The sequence below is a fragment of the Musa acuminata genome, chromosome BXJ1-8 (genome assembly GCF_036884655.1).
Source record: "Musa acuminata AAA Group cultivar baxijiao chromosome BXJ1-8, Cavendish_Baxijiao_AAA, whole genome shotgun sequence".
In the NCBI taxonomy this organism is placed as follows: Eukaryota; Viridiplantae; Streptophyta; class Magnoliopsida; order Zingiberales; family Musaceae; genus Musa; species Musa acuminata.
In genome coordinates this window covers 49,843,096-49,866,403 of record NC_088334.1, presented here as the reverse complement: position 1 = coordinate 49,866,403, position 23,308 = coordinate 49,843,096, and the positions used below count along the sequence as shown (strand labels likewise).

The following is a 23,308-nucleotide window of genomic DNA, read 5'->3' as shown; positions in this document are numbered from 1 at the left end:
TAATAACACCTTTAAAATCACCTTGATGAATAATGTGAACAATGATGTTCTCTCCACATATGGGATTTAATGCATAAATAAAGCTTTAAATAAATAAAGATTACGTTATGGATTATACTTTGCTAAAGCTAACTGTCAGCAATTGTGAGAGTTGCTCAAATGTGGCAGGAAAAGAGAGAAAAATAAAAATATCAATAAAGGAGTGAGAGAAATTGTAATGCCAACTATTCTAGCAGTACAGGAAAGCCATATATTAGTTTTTGTGCATACAAACAATTTGAACTAATACTCCTTTTCTCACACATGAAGACGTCAAAGTCCGTCCTAGTAATCGCCAGGTTGAATATGTGAAATGTTATGCGAAGCAAGTTATGGTTAGACTCATATGCAACTGCAACAAACAGTTCCTACTCCTTTGAGGTTATAATGAGTAATCCCAAAGCACCAATCAGCAAGTACTGCAAGAAACAAAATGAAGAAATCATGGTATACACAATCTAAATTTGATATTTATTCATCTGACAAAGCTTTGGTCTGCAAGAAATATAGATTTTATTTTTGCTGCAAGGCAAAAAAAAAAAAAATCTAAATAGGAGAGCAGCCACTATATCTATGTTTGTCATTCCTTAATACTGAAGTGCAAGATTTTCACAATATCTGAATGACAGCTATTTGGAAGAAAACATACCTTAAAAATTGGCTTCTCGGTCATGATGATTGTAACCCAGCCAACATATGGTAAAAACCTGATACGATTAAGATGTAAATGTCATTCATTGAGACAAGACTGCTGCTGATGATTAACAAAGTGGGCTATGCTGATGGTTGAAGGACAGTTGTGCCAAAGAAATCTAGGAGGAGGATGCAAATCTTAAGCTGAGTAAAATTGGTCTCACCCTACAGCCCGCCCCATGATGTGGTGCTGTTCGAGCCAGAGCTGACCATGAGCATACAGAACTCGATCATCTTCACCGTTATTATCCCCTGAGTATTAGATCAGAAAATTATTAGAACTGTAACCTCTCACCATACCATGCCATTGAAGGAGACAAACAAGGTGGAAAACAAATACAGGAATTAATGTAATTTGGAACCTCGCAAGTTGAAGATACACAAGGCTACATATTACATATGTTAGTTCAAAGGTTAAGCATCCTTTATTACCCAGAGAAATTTAGATTGTACCTTTTGTAAGAATCTGAATTTCTCCAGTATTGTGCCGCTCATGGACCTGGGTATATATAAAAAAATAAAAAAGATCAGAAAATTCAAACCTGAGAAATAGAACCGGAATCCTATTTGAAACACACAAAACATGGGCTCAAGCAAATGAAAACTTCATGATCATAGAAGAAAGTGACAATACTAGCACAGGATAAAAGCACACCTTAATTACACGATGAACAATTGGAATATCACGTCCCTGCAAAATTAGATAATAGAATTTCACAGATCAATATTAGTAAATTGCAAAACATATATGAGTAGGCCTGTGAAATTATCAGCATGAATTGTCAAAGTGTCACTAGTTGCACAAGTATTTGACATATATAAATGAGTGACAAGATTTGTAGAACTATGTAGGAGACTCTATTTAAAGGTCGAAATAACAGAAGTATCTCCATATATATTTTATCAACACAAAATCAAATCAAGCACAATGGTGATCCAGGTGAAGAGCGTGCATATAACAACTGATTACAAAATTTAGCACTCATCAATCTGATTCTACTGTTTATTTCCTTATCCTTGTACCTTGGAATTACATGTCTGATCAGGTAACCAATATGTTACATTTATCTCCAAAATAGAGGTTGAACACTGTAATAATTGTTTTTTATTATTTCTTTGTAATCTTAAAGAAGAGTCATATCGGTTACACTCTTCAGTCATGTATTAACAGATAGGTAGGAGCAAGTTTAAGGATTCTATGAGTGTCTCATGATGATCATTTGACATAATTAAGTATTCTGGGGTCTAATGCCTAATTGTCTTTCCCTCTATTAATCTGTCTCTCTTCTTCGCTTGCCTATTTAGCTCTGCCGCCAACTATCAGTAACTAGTTTCATAAAGCATCTTTATGACCGCATTTGCATGCAATTAACTCATTGTCAAACTCAAGGGAGAAAAGAGCTTGTTAGACCCACAATACAAAATTTACTAATTTAACCATGTCTTTGAGTTTATCGAAAAACTAAATGTTAATAAGATATTAGAATGGATCTTATTAGTTGCAATGAACTCATGATGGCCGTAGAGAATGTAGAAATAAGAATATAATCGATTGTCCCAAAAAATTCGCCAAGCATCTTATCTTTTAGTCAAATTACTAGTAGAAAGAACATATGTTATATGGCAGCGGCAGCAAATAATCTTTAGAATAAGAAAACAAACTGAAAACTGAACATACAACAAAATTTCAGGCAATTTTCTGGTTTAGTGAAAAGGGAAGAGCTTGGGAGAAGAAAAACGGTGTAGCTCTTTTTTCCATAATGAAGGGGAAGAACTTAACACTGAAACAGCATGTTACGTTGCTAAAGCCTAAACACAGATCAATAATTAGCATAAATGAGAGGCACTAAAAGTCAGATACAAACTTTAAACTAGTAAATAATTTTGCCAATAAAAAAACCACAAGATGATAGACATGGAGGGGAGTTGGCACCAAAACATAATAAACAGAAGTTTATGGTAGTGTCCACAGTCACAATTGTACTTACATCAACATTGAATACAACTATTTCTCCAACTCGAATAGGATCCTTATTCATCTGCAGGAACAGAATGTCTCCCTGCAACAATAAGAAAACAGTTTCATAGCATAATAAACCTCTGGAAGTTTAAAAAACATACTTCAGCATAGATGACTAAGAGATTTTTTTGTATTTAAACAGATAAAAAAGATAAAATAAAATTTAACATAAATGAGAACATCGTGGAACGAAGATGTCAATTAAGTGTGCTGCAATATCAACTAATGGATACCCTAAAACAAATTTTAAAATCAAAACCATGTTCTACAGACCTAGAACAATGCCCAAGAATACATTATTCTAAACCAAACCATAGTCAGAAAAGGGCAAGCTAAGCACGAAGTGGTTCACAGATCATGGTGCATAAGGAACAAAAGAAAGCTGGAATCTCACAAAATCAAATCACATGGAAGGGTTTTAGTGTTAAAATATTTTACTGGAAGTTCATATAACCTTTTTTTTTTTTGAAAAAATATGGGTGCCATGTTTCTTCGTAGAACAATCTTCGAAGAACATTGCTTTAAAGGCCAAAAGTTATGACATATAATATGGGGAGAAAGTAAGCAGTACATACAGCGAAAATAAAATGAACAACTGGTCAGCTTTTCATTGTAACAACCCTTCGAGCCAAGGGAAGGTTCTTTTTGAGTGAAGGATGGCCCCTTATGCTGTCTCCTTCTTTGAACATCAATTTCTACATCTATATCATTCACCCTTTTTCCCGCCCCAACTCTCTTTCGTGATATATTCAACTATCTGTTATAGTACTAACAAATATACAAAAATTTCATAATAGCAACAATTTCTAAACCAAACATGCCCACTGTTCTGCATCAAAAATACATTCAATTAAAAGAAGCGGGTACCCAAAGGATCTCACCCTCTTGAATCCAGGCTCCATACTTCCCGACAGAACGACAACGACAGGCGATTCGCTTCCCGTCACACACGTCAAGCCTTTCCATACGATGAGGGCCGAGGTCACGATCATACCTGCGACAAATAACCCCAATTACAGCATCAACAAGAGGATTTAAATGATTCCAGTTCGTGCTCCAAGGCTACACAAGGGTTCGGTAGAGAAGACAAGAAAATCAAAGAGAACAGGAAAACCGTTATTCAACAGCGTCATCTCCCAATCTTGGAGAGAAAGAAATACCCTAAGGGTGAGATTATATGACGGGGGAAAACGAACCGAGGCTGACGATCTGGGTGAGTACGTGCCTGATCTGAGAAGATCGGATGGAATCCAAGCTGTCGGCAACCCACCCCATTTTCTTGCTCGCTGTTGCTCTCTTCACGTGATCTCCGCTTACGCTGGCGTCGCCGGCAGCCGGAAGGACCCTTTATTTGCGCCGTTACCGAAGTCGAGGTCGATACATGCATCAGAAGGGGGGTTACGTGTATCAATTGCCGATTGAAATACTTGTGTCCAAAGGGCGTTATTTTAAAAAATTGAATTAATAATGGTTATTCAAAAGGGGGTTATTTAAACCACCATTCATAATGGTTATCAATAACTGAATTAAATCAATATATATATATATATATAAACTCATGAAAAATCGGATTCTCGATTATTAATTAATATTTTTTTAATAACCGACACCTGATCATATCATTAACAAATCCTAACAATAGAAATAGCAAATCCTATATTTACATTAGCAGTCAAAGCCAGCTAAGAAATATTTATATTATTTTAATAATTTTCTTCCATAAATATTATATTAAACTACTGTTGGGCCAAGTATTATTTCGTATAGTTAGTTGTCTTTCGTATATCAGTTCTTATACTTTAAAAACTTTAAAAAATTATATTGACATAGTTATAGTGAAAGTGAAATATCTAGGTTTATTTACTCTAATAACGTTAATTTTATCGATGAAATATGAAAATAAAGGGTAAAAAGATAATTTTAACGTTCGATGATGGAGTCGGTCGTGATGGATGTCGACGTCACTCCCAACTCATATGCTCCAAATCCGTAGCACTATATGCTCAAAATCCCTAGCATTAGCCTCCTCCAAGTCTGCATCGTGCTCGTCAGTTGATCGCTAAATCTCCTATCACGACTAGTGGCTCCCAGGCATACCACAACGCTTAGCCTCATAGCGAACGGTGAGGGCCTCATCGCCATGAAAGCGCTTAACTATGGCTAGGCTTAAAAATCTCCTATCACGATTAGTGGCTCTTAGGCATACCATAACGCTTAGCCTCATAGCGAACGGTGAGGGCCTCATCGCCATGAAAGCGCTTAACTATTGCTAGGCTTAAAAATCTCCTATCACTACTAGTGGCTCTTAGGCATACCACAACGCTTAGTCTCATAGCGAACGGTGAGGGCCTCATCGCCATGAAAACGCTTAACTATAGCTAGGCTTAACTCATTAAAATTGGTTACATATGTGGGTGTCGGGGGTTGACAGCTTACGAGCACCGACTTGGACTCCACCAACTACAACGATGATTGTGGCAACGATAAGAGTGATAGGAGCTCTAACGACCCCAACTTCGAGTTGAGGTTGGGATTTGCCTAACGTTATCGTAGCTGGTAGAGTCCACATCGACACCCGTCAACTGTTAACCACCCAAGAGTCGTTAACTGCAACAGAGAGATTTGATGGCCCGATCATGACAACGAATGGAGAGGACCAACGTTGAAGATTTGAAACACATGACCCGATCATGACAACGAATGGAGAGGACCAACGTTGAAGATTTGAAACACATGAACTAAGCGCTACATCACCATCCACCAGCATTGAGTCTACCACTAAATATTAAAATTATTTTTTATTTTTTATTTTAATATTTTTGTCAATAAAATTGATACCGTTTGAATAAATAAACCTAAATATTCTATTTTCATAATTATAAGAATACTAATATAATTTTTTTTAAATATAAACATCTAAAAACAACTAACTAGATAGGACAATCTATAATTAGTTAGCTCGATGCTCTTACCCGGACTTTTAATTCGATAATTGTCTACCAAGTAAAAAAGATGTATCTGCTGCCGCAACCAGCCAGAAAATGTTGATCCACGTTGGTTGACAAAGAATGCAAGTCCATTAATGATTCCACAAGTTCAGAAGCTTTGGCAACCCAAAGCCCAGCAAATTATGAAGTCAATGACAACAGATGAAACGCAGGAATTTCACCAAGAGTGTAAGGATAACTGCTTCTCATACTACCAGATGATCCTGATGGATATATTAGCATGATCTACGGAAAAGCAAGGCACACGGTCCAATCTAAAACATAACATAGAAGTCACATTGTTAGCCACACAACATTGCTGAAGAGTATATCCACGCCAGCCATAAAGACAGACCACTACTCCAAGCCAAAACACAGCTGATCCAATTCCTTCCAAGTTCTTGGTCTGTTGGAAACTATGAATTCTCCTTTACTGCCTCATCAATTTCGTCGATGTGGTCCAGCATAACTTTCCACTACACAGAACAAGAGAATAATGGATCAACTTGACAAGAGAACACATAATGTAATTAATTATCATTTTATCATATTGTTAATAATCCTATCAAGCTTGTTTGAGCTCTTTTCTTGTCTTTTGACAATAAACAGGGGCAGACCGCTGTCCTCCAAATTCATGCATAGATGTAGCAAAAATAGCACTGGTGGATTCAGATTAAGTTTCATCTCATGTTATTGTATTCCTTGGGTTTGAGGCAATCAGCAGTAAATGGGATGGTTTGCATAAGTAACAAGAGCTCAGAACAAAACTAAAGAAGATATGTATACACATACCTGATCCATTGGAAGTGATATACCTGAAGGGCGAAAGCATATAGCTATAATTAGTGAAAAGCCATATGATAGACTTAACAGTTGAAGAATTCCACAAGTTTATACAAAATATGCTCAAAGAAACATAATATTGCTATGTTCAAATGCTAAGGTAAAAAAACAACATGACATGCTAGTGTTGTAGTTTAAACATTTTAAACATTTGTCTTGAAAATAATGATGACAGGAGTTGAATATATATAGAAAAATGACAGTTCACTGCACAAGGCTCCTGGGTTTAGGGAGGCTCAACTTTGACCATACCTGCTGATCCAAAATTGTTGGGACAACGTTTGTTATTGTTATTGTTATTGTTCTAATGCCAATTATGCCTTAATTACACTCTGCTAAACTTAAGTACATATTATCTAATATGTTTAGTTTGCTATATAAAAATATTTATTCAGAAACCAGCATCAATTACACAGAAAAACAATGTTAAAAAATTAGACTTGAAGAAACTACAATTTATTAACACAAAAACATGACCGGTATAATGATATATGCACATGCAAACCTTTGATAAAATACATTCGAAATTTGTAGGCAAACTACCACAAGATTTTGTTTTGCAACACGCCTTCATCAAAAACAAATTTGTATCTGAACTGTTAATTAAATACTATAAGACACAACAGTCACATTCTAAGTGTGTCTTCAAGATGTTACTATCACTGTTGTGCAATGTATTGCTTAATAATCCTAACTACTAAGAAGTGTTTAACTTCAATGATTCAAGGTCTTCAACCTTATAATGCTACAAGTTGGAAACCAATGACAGGCAAATGAAAAGCCCAGACTCTAATAACATAAATGTATGTATAAGTATCTCCACTAAATGAAATATCAACATCGGAGTCATTCAGGCACATATAAGCTATGACAATAGGATTTTCCATTTGCATACCAAATCACATTTACACAAAGAATTGATTTTCTAGTGTGTATACATTAACTGAATAATCTAACTCTGTGAGGGTTAGATAATTCTATCCCACAAATTTATTAGATGAAATATCCTACATCTTGTCATGACAATAATATTATGAGCTTCATTAAAACTGCATTCAGATATACACTAGTGACATTCAATTGCACAAACAAGTACTCTGTAATGGGCCCAGCTTCCTAAGACATTGTCACAGGATCTACCAAAGACCAATACCCTCTCAGAAAGCAGCTTCAAAGTAAAATGAATCTAATCCAAGTTACTTTTCATTTCTTTTCAGATGAGATAAGCCAATAACACAAATTATGTCTGACAGAAATGTTGGATTTCCAATGGTTAATGGCATCATTGGTTCATTACTATTACAATTTTATGTGCTAAATCAGCATTTTTTTTCATTCTACCAAATATAAAGTTTACCACATGAAAAATCTTCAACTACTAATACAATATCTAACTTAAACATTTAAGTCTGTCATCATATTCCTGAATTTTCAAGAATACATTAACAGAGTCTCACAATAGTGGCAATGAATTGCTCCCTTCCCTCTTTACAAATACCAATTGTCAAAAATTTATGTGTATTGATTCCTTAAAACTGTTTTTCCTTCTTCATATATGTAACATATGAAGTCACTCTTCCAAGTTTCATACCCACAAGTTCACCACATTTTTATATCTTTGAACTAGTTCCAACTGGTTTCTTACTATCAACAACTATCAGTTAAATTGTTTTTTAATATTTAGAAAACTTCATACTTTATGCAGGTAGTGATCAGCATTTGAAACATTTCTAAGGACCTTCATAGCTTCATCTACTAACAATATATACAGATATTTTGGGCAAAAAATAAAGGCTAACATAACCCTACAAAAGCTTCTTTGCTCACCCAGCTATCATTCCCTTCATGATAATATTAGGTACAATATTTTTACTTATTAAAAAAAATTAAACTCGAAAAAAAAAATTTCACTGTCCTATATACAAGGAACAAAATTCAAGGTTCCTATGAGAATGAGCTAGAGAATTCTAAATGTTAGATTCACATTGCAAATTCTACCAAACACAAGCAAAAGCAAATTTGAATCAAGAGTTCATTAAGGAAAGGCAAGTAAATAAAAAGTAAAACTTGTAATCAAATTACGTAATAAGAAGTATAGAGCAATCTGTTTTAATATTGCTTAAAGAAAACACTTCAACATCCTTTCCCAAGGCAAATCACACAGTTTAAACTCATAGTTCAAACAACTTGATAAATTTGTTTAAAGAATAAACATGCTTAAGTTGACTATATCGCTATTGGACTCCATCAACCTTAAACTATATTAACTAATATTTCTTTAGTTGGCCATAGAAGACTAAAAAATTGGACTTGAAGAAGACTAAAATTAACTAACAAAAACACTTGATAACAATTGTATGAGTGCATTGGACAAAGTCACGAATTGCAAGCAATCTCTTGCATCTTAACCACTGAAAATCATTCCATAATGTGTATCTGTTCAAAGCAAAATTGAATCTCCATTACTAATAAATTATTCCAAAATCACCAAGATATCCTGTCTACTGTAGCTGATCCTCTATTAAATAGTCCTTATTACTTAGACGTAAGAAGTCAGAAAAGCAAGTACTGCATGATGCATCTTACAGGTCATAAAACTGAAAATTGAAATGCAATTGGTGGCAAATGAGAAGTCCAAACTTCAAGACATTAGCTTTGATTGCAAATAATAAAAAGTATAAAACATAGAATCACTAGGATTTGATCAATCGTGCATGATATAAATCACATTTATTCAAAGAATCAAGTTCCTATTGTATACATCAACTTAATAATCCTATTCCATTAATGCTTGATAATTCTACTTCCCCAGAGTTATAGTTAATGAAACACTCCAAATGTTGATTAATGCCCATAAATCTATGAAAATATAGAGCCACTTCGAATGTAGCATATACACTAATATATCACGAACCTGGAATAGTTCCAATTTCCAAAGAAATTGTTTCAGGAACTATCAGAGAACCATACCCTCTTGGAGGAAAGCTTTGGATTCAGATAAACTTTATCCAAGTTTCTTCTCGCTTGTATCTAAATGACATATCAATCAGATTCATCATGTATAAAAAAGATCCCGGATTTCACAACAGGAACAATTTTGGCACCACAGATATCTGAATTTCACATCGGTGAAAATTTCATAACTATAGAAATCTTTTATGGTAATTTCTCCTTGCTCATTATCACAAGCTTGAAAGTTTACTACATGAAAGGGCTTCAACTCCTGAAACAATAATTAGCACTAGTTTGGTTAAATTGAAATGTGAAAATGATAGAATGTCTCCATCAAGCCTCACAATAACAATGATAAGTACCTGGAAGGCTTTGTCAAAACTAGCACTAAGCTCACATTCTATTGCCTTATATTTATTGAATTAAATGGCAAGAGATATATCTAAAAACTTTCTACTTTATAACATTCCAATCTTCAAAGTTTATTGGCAGCTCACAGCTCATAGAATTATGTCTTTATTCTACACCACCCAACTTCTTTCATCCTAATGCAACATATGAAGTTATTATTCCAATCTTTCATGCCGCCAAATCAACTACTTTTTATATCTTTAAACCAGTCCCAACTAACTTCTTTCCAGACGTTGCTACGAAGTACCGATTAATTTGTTTCCATGTCATTCAAAAAACTCCATACACTTATCAATGCTTTGTACAAACATAATAATTGAGTACCTTAAACTACTGAACATATACTATAACTTTTGGTCCAAAATTATTCTTAGTATGCCAAACCCTATCGAGATAGTAGGCTAACATGATCACGCGCCCATTGTTCCACCCTCCCGATAAGCTTCCATGGTGGTCCAACTTCCACTCCAACAACAGTAAGCACAGTGCATCTTACTTATGAAAAAGGGACACATATTGCACAATAACAACCACCAAAACGATATGACTCGATGCAATATAGGCAATGCTTTCCCTCGTCAAATGACACAACATAAAACGATAGCCTGAAGGAGGCCGAAAGAAAGGGATAGAGAATACGAAAGGACCTTTCTTCCCGGGCAGTTCCTTGCCATCTTTGACATAGAACTCTCTGATGTCAACCACGACCTTACCCTGCCACAGCCGTACCGAAACCCTCCGGTTCTTCGATATCTACCACACGAACAACACACGTAAGCAAATCCACGACATCGCGATACCCCAAGACTAGAAAAATAAAAGAAGATAAATCTAGGGTTTGTGCGCGGTCCAAACCTGACAGACGACGATGCCATCGTCTCCGCCATCATCATCCGAATCCTTCTTGGCGAACTTCCTGGAGGGAGCAGCACCATCGCCTCCGGCCCCCTCCTCGTTCTTCCTCTTCCACCCCTTCTTCCACATCTCTCCTACTCCTGCGCGCTCGCTACCGCTCCTTCCTCGGTGGGCTTCGAACAAAAGCCGCGCCCCAACGATACTTCTTCCATACCGAGAAAGGTCTCCCAATTATGTCATTCTCGATCAAATCGGATCGGGTATGGACTGGATATTGAGAAACCCGCATCCGAAACCACCTCTAAAGGCGAACTCAAATGGGATGTGTCAAAGTAAACATATTCAAAATGAAATTATTATTTTGGTCAGATAAGTATTATTTCAAACTTATTCAAACCACTATGTAATCATTGAACAACAACACAACCCAAAAAAATTAATTTGTAGTTAAAATTAGCATTTTCATACCACTCCAACATTTTATTATTTACACAAAAAATAATAAATGCTGAATATTGTGACACCTAAAATTTATTTCTTACTTTCTTGTGCCAATTTATTGTCATAATCCTTTCAATTAACTTCTAATTACTTGAGAGCAGCCAGCAGCATATTTAATTTAATTCAGCTTACTAAATGACTCATAAAAGGACTCACTGTGCATGGTCCCAATATAAACATCAAATCCCAAGAATTCTCAACTGTGTGATTCTACAATCCACTCAGAATCACAAACCATTGCCTATCCCTCTATTGCCAACAGCAAATGAACACAAAGAAAAGAAGAAGAAGAAGAAGAAGAAGAAACACATCTGAGATTTACATTTGCTCTAAGACAATGATGACACAGTTGCCTCAACTTCTTCTGGCCTCCACAGTGTCTTTTGAACACACAACAATCCTCCTTTTTCCTTTGAGTAGCCCATTCTGACTTCCCAGTTCAGTGATTTTGCCATGCTCTCGACCTCTTCAAGTGTCTCTGCATTATCCCTTACGATAAGCTTGCCTTGCGGTCTCAGAATCCTATCCACTTCAGCGATCACTGGCAGTAGTTTACATCTGCATAGTAACAGTCCCTCCGAGCGAGAGACAAATTGGTCAGTGATGTGATGTATGAACTCCACAGGAGTGCGAAAAGGATATCATGATGCCGACCTCTTCTTTGTTTTGGAGAAGAGATGATCCGCGTGAAGTAGATCATATGATCTAGGATAGGTGCTGAAAGATTCACACCAGTCGTGATACATCCCGAAAAGTCCACGCTCATAAATAACAGGAAGAGTGTCCGGTGAGTCGATGGTGACGATGTTCATCACCCATGCGTTCACCTCTTGCAAAGCTGCAGCAAAACTGAAAGAAGCAGTGATGAGAAACACCATTGTTTGATAGCATGGAAACTGTGTTCAGAAACAAAGGATGGTTCTTAGCTTCGTATACATCCTTTCTGATAGCAGAAAGAGCAGCTTAACAATGCATGGTTTTCACGTACCCTCCGTAGACGGCTCTCATGTCCATGACGTTCCTCACACCAGACCAGTCGATCCCCAGTCCCTTGAGATACGAATTGCTTACAACGCGTTTCCAGTGCTGGAAGTCTGCCTTGAAGTCCTGTGGTGCAGGCTTTCCATATACTCCAATCTGTGAGCTATTCAGCCAATACGGTGGATTCTCCGACCTCTGCGGCCATTGCTGCGGCCACTGTGATCCCCGGACGGCCGAATCCAAAGGTACTTCGTGCATGCACGCTTGCAAGGGGACGTTCCTGGAGATAGACGTGCCATGTGCAAACACGTTGATTCATTGAACTCATACTGCCATGAAATCGAAAGACAAGTAAAAGAGTTACCAGGCGGCGTTGGGGTCATCAGAGCCTTGGCAGAGTGGAGGGCTGCTTTCGCTTCGTTTCGCGTAGCATTCGTTGTTCGAAGGCTTTCTGTATGTTACGATGCCGACCTTGTTGATTTTATCCTTCGTCTTGTTCACCATCTCCCAGCACATGGACTTGGTCAATTCTGTCATGGCTGCAACCATTCACATTCACAGCAGAGGTTAGTGATCATACTACTACACAAAGAATTCTTACAAGCTGATACTAGGAAAGTTCATGTGGATCAAAGAACAATTACCATTCCAGATCTCAACATCCTCCTCAAGTTTTTGGTAAACCGGTGTGGCAGACCAGACAAAGTAACCACCAGGACGCAGCAACCGGTTCAACTCGAGCAACAGCATTCCACCTGCAAGGTATTCCAGCAGATTACCTGTGAGTCACCTCATCCATGGCATGAAGCTTTGTTCTCGTGTTGAGCTACCTTCGATATGCCAAGGGACCCTACAGCGGGCACAATGGATAACATCAAAGACGATTCCAGGGAAAGGAAGCCTTTTGGTACCCATGACTGCTGAGAAAGCTGGAATTCCTCTTTCAAGAGCAAACTGCACTTGCGCTTCATGCTCATCTTTAGGAGCAAATGACATGGTGAGCACGTCTCTGTCGAATAGATAGCCTCCGAAACTGGCCACTCCACAGCCAACATCCAATACAACACGGCTATTTTGCCCCCAGGCTATTTCAGGCACAGACTACAGACCAGAGTAGCACAGAAGAAATGATCAAAATCATGCTAAAACTGATCAAACAATTTGCACTAGGAATCCATCTTTCATAGAGTAAAGCATAAAATACTAGAGAAACTGATGAGGACTAAAGAACTATTTTGATTAGGAATTAATTGGAAGCTGTAATCAACATAAAATACCAGTTCAAGCATGCCATAGAGCTGATGATAGTAATGATACAGCTTTAAACAACAAAAGGAATTGTATATGATGACACCTGATCTGACATTTGAGGCTCCATAAATTGACATCATGAAGACAAAAGTACTTGTAAGCAAGAAGCAGAAAAGAGTAACAAGCAAACCTCCTGGATGAAATCAATGTAGTGCAGTGCTCCATGCTTGAACTGAGTTCCTCCACCGGGAAAAGTGAGGTACTCACCAGACACTTTCACCCAATTTTGATGCCCCTTTATGGTTGCAAGCTCTGTGTGAGGTACATTATGATACCATATCTGCAGTAACATTAGAACTGTGAAAATGAATTTTCTCTGACATAGATGCAATGCACGAGAGGTACCTTGTTCCTGCTATTTGGCCACTCGATTGGCTGTTTGTATCCTTCGGGAAGAGGAAGAAGACAGGTGGGAGCTTCATCAGGGCAATGCCTCTCCCGGTGTTCATAGTGCTTAGTAGTCTTGAGCTTCTTGATGGCGTCCTCGTTGTCAAGGCAAGGAATGTAGTCAGGCCCAGTGGAAACATTGCAGAGCTTCCAGTTGTACCCAGTACCATCTTCCTTGGGTGTAGCTTGCACTTCTTTCTCTTTCTTGGACTCGGCAGCTTGAGTAGACCATGCATCATTCTGAGTTCTGGCCGTCTCATTTAGAAGCTCCGACTGAGCTCCGTCGGGAAACAACTCGCTGGAGACACTGTCCTCCGTTTTGTTCCCTGTCCCTGTAATGGTCTCGTTGGATTTTACTTCGGCCTCCTTGTCTTCGTTTTGCTCACCTTTCTCCTCTATCTGACCCTGATCCTTTCCATCTTGCTCTGATGTGTTGTTGCTATCGGACTTCTGTTGCTCATCTCCCTTAGCTTCATCTGAATTCTGCTCGGAAATCTTGTTTTGCTCACCATCTGCTGTTTCATTAACCTTCTGATCTGCTTTCTTTTCCTGTTCACCATCAGTAGTTACTTGGTAAGGCTCCTCTGTGCTGCTCTTGTCTTGGCCATACTCCTGAACACCTTCTTTGATCATCTCTGCACCCTCTGGTTTCTCATCACCATTAGTAGTTTCATCTGAACTCTGTTCTGGGCTTTTGTCTTGCTCACTTTCTGTCGTTTCATCAAACTTCTGGTCGGCTTTCTTTTCCTGCTCACCATCCGTAGTTTCTTGAGAACTCCCTTCCCTGCTCTTGTCGAGGCTATTCTCCTGACCACCTTCTTTAATCATTTCTCCACCCTCTGCAGTGCCATTCTCATCACTATATGTCTGCTGGTCTGCTGTATTTTCCTGCGCACCATTTGCAGATTCTCGAGGATTCTCCTCTGAGCTCCTGTCTTGAGCGTTCTCCGGATCACCTTCTTTTCTCTCGCCACCTTCTTTGATCACTTCTTCACCTTCTGTATTCCCGTTCTCATCACTATATGCCTGAGCTTTTGTGGAATCATCATCCTTCTTATCCTTGCCATCCTCCCCAAGCTCGCCTTCTTGGGTCTTTTCTGCCATGTTTTCAGCTGTTTTGTCGAGCAGCTTCTGCTCTTCCGACGACTCGGATTTGGTTTCAGTTGTAGGATCGCTCACGCTGGTGTCGGCATCTCTTCTCGTTGCTTCACCGGAGACCTCCGTTGAACTCTCTTCGAGTGGCGCTGAATAAGTCTCGGAAGCTTGTTGCTTCATCTCCGAGTTGATCTCGGTGGCAGACATGTCGACGGGGACTACAGTGGACGATGTCATCATCCAAACACCGACCAAGCAAAGAGCAACGAACACAACAAGGGTCGCTGTCGAGCACTGCGACGACGACGATGACGATGATGACCTCCTAAAGTCCATCGTGGAGCTTTTCCCGAATGGCATTTCGATTCACACACCAATACTGCTCGATCTATGTATCTAAAAGCAGAGTCAAGTTTAGAGAGGTACTCAATTTGTCGATCATCAGAGCGGTTGAGAAGTCCAGATTAAAATGCCAAGAAATCAAATTATGATGACTACAAACTAGCAGGAAAACTCACTAATTTATCTCCTGGAAGCGAGAAATCTTCTCCAGTTCAAGCTCAGGCATCCAGTAGCAATGATTGAAGCATAACAGAGGAAAATAAAGAAAGCAATCGGGCAGAGAGAAAGATCGCACCTTTTTGAGCTCGACGGAGCATTGGATCGCAAACGAAGTAGAAGAAGAGAGAAGAAGATGACAACGCCACAAGATTATGAGAGACGAGGAGCGGATTTAGGGAGCAAAAATTACTCCTTTTTGCCGGATAGAAAAGAAAGCGGTGTTTACTGCTTCCATGGCGAGGAAGCGAGCGACGAGAGAGAAGAGGGTGGCCACACGAACCCCGGCTTTGAAGGCGAGCGCCAATATGTGTGCCTCAACTCATTCATCCATTCCCATCTTAGTTAGGCCCGTTCAAATCGAAATCGAACCAAATCAAATCAGAATCGAACCGAACCAAATCAATTTGGTCCAAACTGGTTCAGTAATAATTTAATTTTTAATGTTATAAATAGTTTTGATTTAAGAGATATTCTTCTTTAAGTTCGAAGAATCTGTTCAAATCAAATCGAATTGATTTTAATTTAAAAAATAATAGTTCTCTGAAATCTAAAATTTCAGTAGTAATATTGAGCCAATTTTAATATCACAATTTATAAATGTTAATTCATGAGCTAATTTTAATATTACAGTTTAAAATCATAAATTAGTTTTAGTAGGTTGAAATCAATTACGGTTTGAACCTACCTATAACGATTCTATTCATCGTCGTCGTGATCGGAATGAGTACCGATTTAAACACACCTATTCATCGTCATCATGATCGGAACGATTCGATTTAGGTCAAATTTGACTCCATTTAATCGTGGTTAGGTCAAAATTATATTTTTTGTAAAAAAAATATTCTGATTAAAAATAGGGATAATATGACCTATCAGTAACTTAAGCTTTTGAATCAAGAGGCACCCAATCCAAATCTTTGAAAGGAGACCATCATAGCTTTGACAAATGCATGCAACTCATCTTTTCATGATAGTTTATGTTACTGAATCTGAGTAATTTGATCGTACATACATACATACGTAGGGCAAGGAAGAGAACATCTCATACAACGTACATACATACATACATACATGACCATCAAATAGATAATATGCTTAATCTCGCGGAAATCCAAGTATAGCAAGAACAAGTGCGATGATGCTGCCATTGATGAGTCCCCTAAGAATTCTCTGCTTTTGTGGTGTATATGGAGGATATCTAGCAGGAGCTTCCCCGCCAAATCCACGATATAAGATGGCTTTCTTGTGACTAAACGCATCAAATGAGAATTTGCCATGGTAAGCACCGATTCCACTCTCGCCTACGCCACCGAATGGCAGATGTGGGTTTGCGAGCTGCATGAACAGAAAAAAGAGTTGAGTTGCAAAATGTTTTCGAGTCATTTTATCTCATGATTAAAAGAATTGATAGTAGCAGTGGACTTGAAGGCATAACTGCACGTAGAACATATATTTATCGGAATCGGATAAGGGAACTCACATGCAAGGCGACATCGTTGACGAGCATTCCACCAGCAGAGACGTTTTTTACAAACTGATCTTCTATTTTTCGGTCTTTGGTGAAGAGATAGGCTGCAAGTGGCTTTGACTTTGAGTTTATAAAGTCAATACAATCTTCCACCTCGTCGAACTGACAGATCAAGATATGTGTCCTTTATCAGAAACTTTGTGAGTCTACAAAGGATGGCTTCTATAAGATCATGTTTTGTGGTGTTGAGAGTATCTTACTGTAACAATTGGAAGGAAAGGGCCAAATATTTCCTCCTTCATTATTGATGAATCATGTGGCACATCTAACAAGAGCGTAGGAGCTATCTTCCTGCAAGGATATATGGTGATGTTAAGGTTAAACAGCTTCGATTTCATTTTAAGAAAGAGCGGTAATAATATTTGAATCTTACAAGTGCTGTTCATCCCGCTGGCCTCCGTAGACGATCGTGCCAGAAACGTTCTCATCATCTAAAAGGCTCATCAAGCGTTTGAAATGGTTAGAGTTTACAATGCGAGACAAATCTGCTGATTCCAAGGGATCCTTCCCGTAGAATTTCTCTAATGTTCTTTTCATAGCATCCACCTGTCAATGTCGTCAAAAGATTAAAACTAGAACAAGCAGGATCAAACTTTCATCAAATTTCATACTGAAACTTCTACCAGTGTCGGAGCAAATGACTTCGTTGTAAGGATGTAATCTGGAGCGATACAAGCTTGCCCATTGTTGCATCCCCACTTGCCTACGGCAATTCTCTTTGCTGCAACCTTGAAAGATCAAGAAACAAGGATACATCAGTTTTGAAAAAACAGACTCAGATGCAAGTCTACATTAGTTTCATGAGTAAGCCCTCATTAATGCCAATGCAAGGAATCCTACATCTGTAGCAAAGAAGAAAACAAAAAGATAATTACTTTAACATCGACACTTGAATCCACAAGAGCAGGACATTTTCCACCAAGCTCCAAGGCTACTGGAGTTAGATGCTTTGCGGCTGCTGCCATCACAATGCGGCCCACTTTGCCATTACCTGTGGAGTTTCCGCCGGTTAAAATTGCAAAAGCCAGGCTCTTTAAAGTCTAAATGGCTATAGAGCAATAAAAAAATAAGTACATAAAAATCATAGGAATAATATGCAGACTCACACTTTAAAATGTTTGAAAAATCTATCAAAAACTTTAGAAAGTTATATTAAGGTAAGAAGCATGAAGTAGTCGGTCAGTACCTGTATAGAATATTTTGTCCCACTTTTGCTCCAGAAGTGCTGTTGTTTCAGGGATTGAACCCTCAACTATTTTTACACAAGAGTTATCTATGTACTCAGGTAAAACTTTTGCAAAAAAATATGATGTGGCAGGTGCAACTTCTGATGGTTTTAGAACAACAGCATTGCCAGCCACAAGTGCTCCGATTACAGGGTCAATAGACAGCACTGGGAAAAACAAAAGAAAAGAACTGTTATTGCTCTTGAGAAAGAGAAAATCAGGGATGTACAAGAATCCGGGTCGCAACAAAGTACCTTAAATTTGACAGTGCCATTTTAAAAGAGCAAACTGGAATACAGTCTAAACGTAATTACAGCAAGAAAATGAACGGCAATGACCTTGACATCAACAAACATTGAGAAAAGTACAAGTGACACTAACAGGACATTTTAAGTGCATTCACTCCATATATTATAATGGAACAACAATTTCCCAACTTGGTAAGTTAAACGACTGAAAGCATGGTTTTAAAATTTTTTTGACAGATTCTGGAATCCGACAGATCTATAACATAGCAGACTTAGTTGATATTCAGGTGTAGCCAAAAAACACAGTAAAACTTAAAATACAAAAATTATACCCAGCTTGCATACATTAATCTTCCGATATGAACCAAAGATATCTACTGTTGCATTTTAGAGATGTTGCATACATCGATCATTTTTATTGGTTTCTTGCTGAGTAACTTGGGAATGACTATTCTATCAAAGAGAAAGACAAAAGAATTCTGCATTGAGTTCAGATTGAAGAAACTCATGCAACCCAAAGAATAGAACAACTAAATAAAAAACACTCGAGCAATGACACAAAAAGGAGAAGCAAAGATCGAACATCACTACCGTTACTTATTCATGTCAAGTAGGATCCAAGCACCATAGAATTGTGAACTAGCAGTATAAGCCAAGACAGATCTAATACTCTCCAATTAAGGTAATAACATAAGATATATAAAATGGAAGCCGTTCGGGAATTATCAAACTATAGCTATATATAGATACCAAAGCTAGTCGGTGACAATATAATAGGAAGAGCCCTTTTATTCCACAACCAACAAGCCACCTTCTGTCCACACACTTATAAAATGCACATAGTTTGCACTTACGAAATGGATAGTTCCAAGCTGAAATGACCAGCACGACACCTAGGGGCTCTGAAATGATCTCTGCTGATGATGGAAAAGTTGTAAGAGAAGTTGGCACCTGAAGAGATTTAAAGACATTAATATTACAAGGCTAATTTAAAGAACGCCAAACAGTTATGTGACTTTGATTTTTTAGCAAGAATGATATTGAGGATACCTTTTCAGGTTTCATCCAGCGTTTCATTTCTTTCAAGGCAAAGGTACATGCTGCTTTTGCAAGTGAAATCTGCACCATGATCAATTGGTCATATACAGATGACAAGTTTTCTCAGAATACTCACTAGTAGAAAGGCATGAGAGAGCATCAATTTGCCCAAATAAAACCCTTTCAACTATAGAAACAACAAGAGCTTTTGTCTATGCCTACGTTGCCAATTGAATTCCATGTTAGAAGGTCATTGATGTTAGTGAAAAGTATGAGATTGTATATCCAAGGAGATTCACAGCACTTCAAACAACAGCTTTTCATCAAATTAACAAAGTCATGAAATGGTTGTGACACATGCTGTTGCTACTACTTTAGCTTGTCAGAAACTCAAGAATTTGTCGAACTAAACTAATTTGTTAAAGTTAGTCTTATTTATTTGATTTGCAGGTAGTCTTGCTGAAAATTTTGATCTAGTCAATGTACGTAAAGATATTGATGGTGTTTTAGCCATTGTGGACTAAGCCAGTTGGATATTTTTGATCAAAACACAAAGGTCCATTGACTTGCAGTTATTTGACCATCCTATATCAAAAGGTCTTGACAATTCCTAACAAGGAATAATTGATGAGAGCTGACTTCCCCATCTTCCATGTACTTTATGTCAATCTTCTGTTCACATTCTTTAGTCCTTTACTACTCTGTATCTTTTAAGTTAGGACTTTTAACAGTCCTAACTGAGTGTACCATGCCAATCTCTAGATAAGGCTAAGACAGATGAGGCTCCGGTACCTCGGAAAAATTCCGAGGCATCACACTGCAAGAAGGGTTTGAATTATTGCTTACCTAAGCTTGATTTCATTATTATATAATCTTATCGTGTAAGGCTAACGGTGCAACAATTCAATAAACTTCTACTCCATGCATAAGTACTGTCATTTTCGAATTATGTTAATAATGACAACTGTTAAATTCTGTATGAATTTATCTTTATGGTTAGTTGAATGCTAATTTATGATTATTTCGGTGTATTACTGCAAATTTTTGAGTAACAATCAAATCCGAGGATATGAGCATGAATAATTGAGTCATTATATCCACCATAACCAGACAAATATCATATAACACAAGCAGACAGGAGATAGTATTTCGCCGCAAAGTGTCTCTGCTTTGACTAACCATTTGTGATTTGATTACAGAACTAAACATATATATATCACTCTCCAATGTAAATTTCTTGATTGATTTGAACTTTGAAATAGATTTAATAATTGATTTAACAATTGCTATTAGAACTTGGAGGTATCAAGTAGAAATCAGCTTAACATAACTACAACATCCCAAGTTGAAACATATGCAGCAATGACAGAATGCAAAAACCAAGAACTGTTATATCGACATCTTACACTCCACCTATGCCTTAAAGCTGAATAGGAGATGTTCTCATCAAGAAAACTCTGATCGACTCCATATGGCTTGTTATCGTGACAAAAGATATAATTGTGTTAATCGGTCCATGATAAATTCACACAATATTAATGACTCTCGGATAGCAATTAAAGATGCAGAAAACAACTACAAACTAGCTATCAAATCATCATTTGTAACCAAATAATGGAGGACATCAGAGGACTAATCCACTAAATTCACTGTCTCGCTAATTAATCCGATTAAATAGAGAAGTTTTTTTGTATCAAGACTCCTACAAGTTCGTGCAGACCATAAATACTACGGCAGCATAAACATGTAGCTACAAGTAATCCAATTTGGTAGGAACATCATCATGTACCTACAACAAGATCACAACTTTGCAGCGGTCGAAAACCGAGGGCTAGAAAAAGACGGAACAAGGATGAGGATTCGGGCACCTCGTGGAGGTAGGACTCCATCTGGGGCTTGGCGAGGTCCTCGTGGAGCGCGGCCATGATGGCCGACTCCTTCTCGTCGATCATCCTCACGATTCCCTTCAGCTGCGCCGCCCGCCACTCGTGGCTCCGCGTCCGTCCGGACGCGAAGCTCCGCCTCAGTCCCGCCACCAGCTCCGCCGCCATCGCGCCATCGAAGCCCGCCCCCTTCCCCCTCTCCTCCCCTCCACTCCCCATCGCTCCCGATCCCCAAAGCTCCAAACTTCACGCTCCAAAGACGCCGACAGCGAAAGGCCAACCCCAGAGGCCTCAATATACGTAGGAAAAAGACAACGAAAAGTCCACAAAGTAGATCTGAAACCGAGGTAGGGGAAGGGACAACAAAGGAGATCTTTTCTTCTACGATCGGACACAAAATCGCCACGAAATCTTTTTGGCACGCAATCGGCGGAGACTCGAGAGCTGTGTTCTTACACTGCACGCCGAGTTCCTCGTTACGTGTGTTCTTTCTGCGTCGGGCTCCGTCGTCGGGGTGACGGCAATCACACGGTTACGGTGGAATTGGGCCACGTCGAATTCAGATCATTTAACAGCGCAATCCCAAGCGAGTCTCTCACGTCGATGGCGAAATGTCTTAACTGCAGCGTTGTGGCCGGCGAGACGACGTCTTCACCTCCTCACTATTATTCCATACAATAATAATTCTGAAAATATTATCCTAAGTCGTAGTACTTCGTCTGTGTGTGTGTGTGTGTACTTTAAGGTCACGAAGGGATCGGATACACAGATGGGGTGGGGCCCATAGTCTCTCTTCCCTTGTCACATTGATCATTGCTTCGTAACCTAATTCGTACCTTCAATAATATTAGTAATGATGATGATGATGATGATAAGGATATTTTATTTTTCAATATATTTTTTTTAATTAAAAGATATTTTCATTATATATTTTTAGAAAAATTATATATATATATATATATATAATATTAAATAGTGAAAAACATCACCTTCAAATGTGGATAAAATTATCATATATACAATAATATACTAATGAAAATTATAAATCATATTAATTAGTGGCCGGCACATGTATAATAATTCGATAAATAAAATAGGTCATCCGAGTTGTAGATTATTGTAATATTAATTTTAATTAAGTTGTGTGTTTGTGGTGATAAAACAAGTCAAAGTAGTGACAATTGTTTTACAAATGAAGAATTTGATGCCATCATTGTGTAAACTATGAGAGGTAGTCAAATGAAGATGGTTTATTATTCGAGATTTACTTACCTTCTATAGAAGACTATGAATGAGAGGGTATCGGACCGGACGTTGACCATTGGAACCTTTGGATGCATGAGTCATTGATTGATTGAATTGAACCGATCGATGGACGGATGGATGGATTTTAACTCATAGATTTAATAAAATTATAAAAATAATATAAATTGTATGTTGTGTAAAAAAATATAAGATATATGGATAATACTAAAAATAATAATTTTATACTATAGTGTTTATAGTGAACACATTCGTATCTAATCGAAACTCAACACGTTGTTGCATTCGTCGATAATAATTTTATATTATAGCGTTTATTAGCATTTGTCGAATAGAAAAATATTTTTTTGATTGATAGCACTTAAGAAATGATCGAGTATAAAAGGTAAATCAAGATATAATTATCTAAGTCTTATCTTTTTCATTTTCATATATGCTTAATCTACTTCTAGAAACCTAAAATAGACATTCGACGGATCATGTCGA

General features: G+C 37.9%; 4 protein-coding genes across 5 annotated transcripts; all 4 read right to left on the bottom strand.

Annotated features, from left to right (window-relative positions):
* Positions 1–162: 162 nt before the first annotated feature.
* Positions 163–4,154, bottom strand: LOC135588572 (uncharacterized). 2 transcript variants are annotated; one of them, XM_065080767.1, is made up of 8 exons: positions 3,949–4,154; positions 3,634–3,746; positions 2,721–2,792; positions 1,388–1,423; positions 1,186–1,231; positions 897–984; positions 689–746; positions 163–458 (listed from the first exon to the last, which is right to left on the bottom strand). In XM_065080767.1, the coding sequence occupies exons 1-8, from the start codon at positions 4,025–4,027 to the stop codon at positions 408–410; spliced, it is 543 nt and encodes a 180-aa protein (XP_064936839.1). In that variant the 5' UTR covers positions 4,028–4,154; the 3' UTR covers positions 163–407. The 2 variants fall into 2 exon arrangements, with proteins under 2 accessions (XP_064936839.1, XP_064936840.1); XM_065080768.1 differs by having other exon boundaries at positions 3,978–4,133.
* Positions 4,155–5,915: 1,761 nt separating this feature from the next.
* LOC135588569 (RNA polymerase II transcriptional coactivator KIWI-like) lies at positions 5,916–10,995 on the bottom strand. Its single transcript, XM_065080763.1, has 4 exons — positions 10,801–10,995; positions 10,593–10,698; positions 6,532–6,554; positions 5,916–6,215 (listed from the first exon to the last, which is right to left on the bottom strand). Exons 1-4 carry the CDS (start codon positions 10,927–10,929, stop codon positions 6,156–6,158), a joined length of 318 nt encoding a protein of 105 aa, XP_064936835.1. The 5' UTR covers positions 10,930–10,995; the 3' UTR covers positions 5,916–6,155.
* Positions 10,996–11,392: 397 nt separating this feature from the next.
* Positions 11,393–15,904, bottom strand: LOC103995876 (probable methyltransferase PMT24). The gene is made up of 9 exons (XM_065081499.1): positions 15,713–15,904; positions 13,939–15,471; positions 13,724–13,873; positions 13,113–13,383; positions 12,927–13,037; positions 12,647–12,821; positions 12,290–12,562; positions 11,956–12,150; positions 11,393–11,859 (listed from the first exon to the last, which is right to left on the bottom strand). The coding sequence occupies exons 2-9, from the start codon at positions 15,433–15,435 to the stop codon at positions 11,631–11,633; spliced, it is 2,901 nt and encodes a 966-aa protein (XP_064937571.1). The 5' UTR covers positions 15,436–15,471; positions 15,713–15,904; the 3' UTR covers positions 11,393–11,630.
* Positions 15,905–16,583: 679 nt separating this feature from the next.
* Positions 16,584–22,187, bottom strand: LOC103995877 (aldehyde dehydrogenase family 3 member H1). Its single transcript, XM_009416602.3, has 10 exons — positions 21,545–22,187; positions 19,689–19,757; positions 19,493–19,589; positions 18,351–18,557; positions 18,040–18,155; positions 17,788–17,892; positions 17,538–17,710; positions 17,365–17,455; positions 17,117–17,266; positions 16,584–16,971 (listed from the first exon to the last, which is right to left on the bottom strand). The coding sequence occupies exons 1-10, from the start codon at positions 21,776–21,778 to the stop codon at positions 16,732–16,734; spliced, it is 1,482 nt and encodes a 493-aa protein (XP_009414877.2). The 5' UTR covers positions 21,779–22,187; the 3' UTR covers positions 16,584–16,731.
* Positions 22,188–23,308: the final 1,121 nt, after the last annotated feature.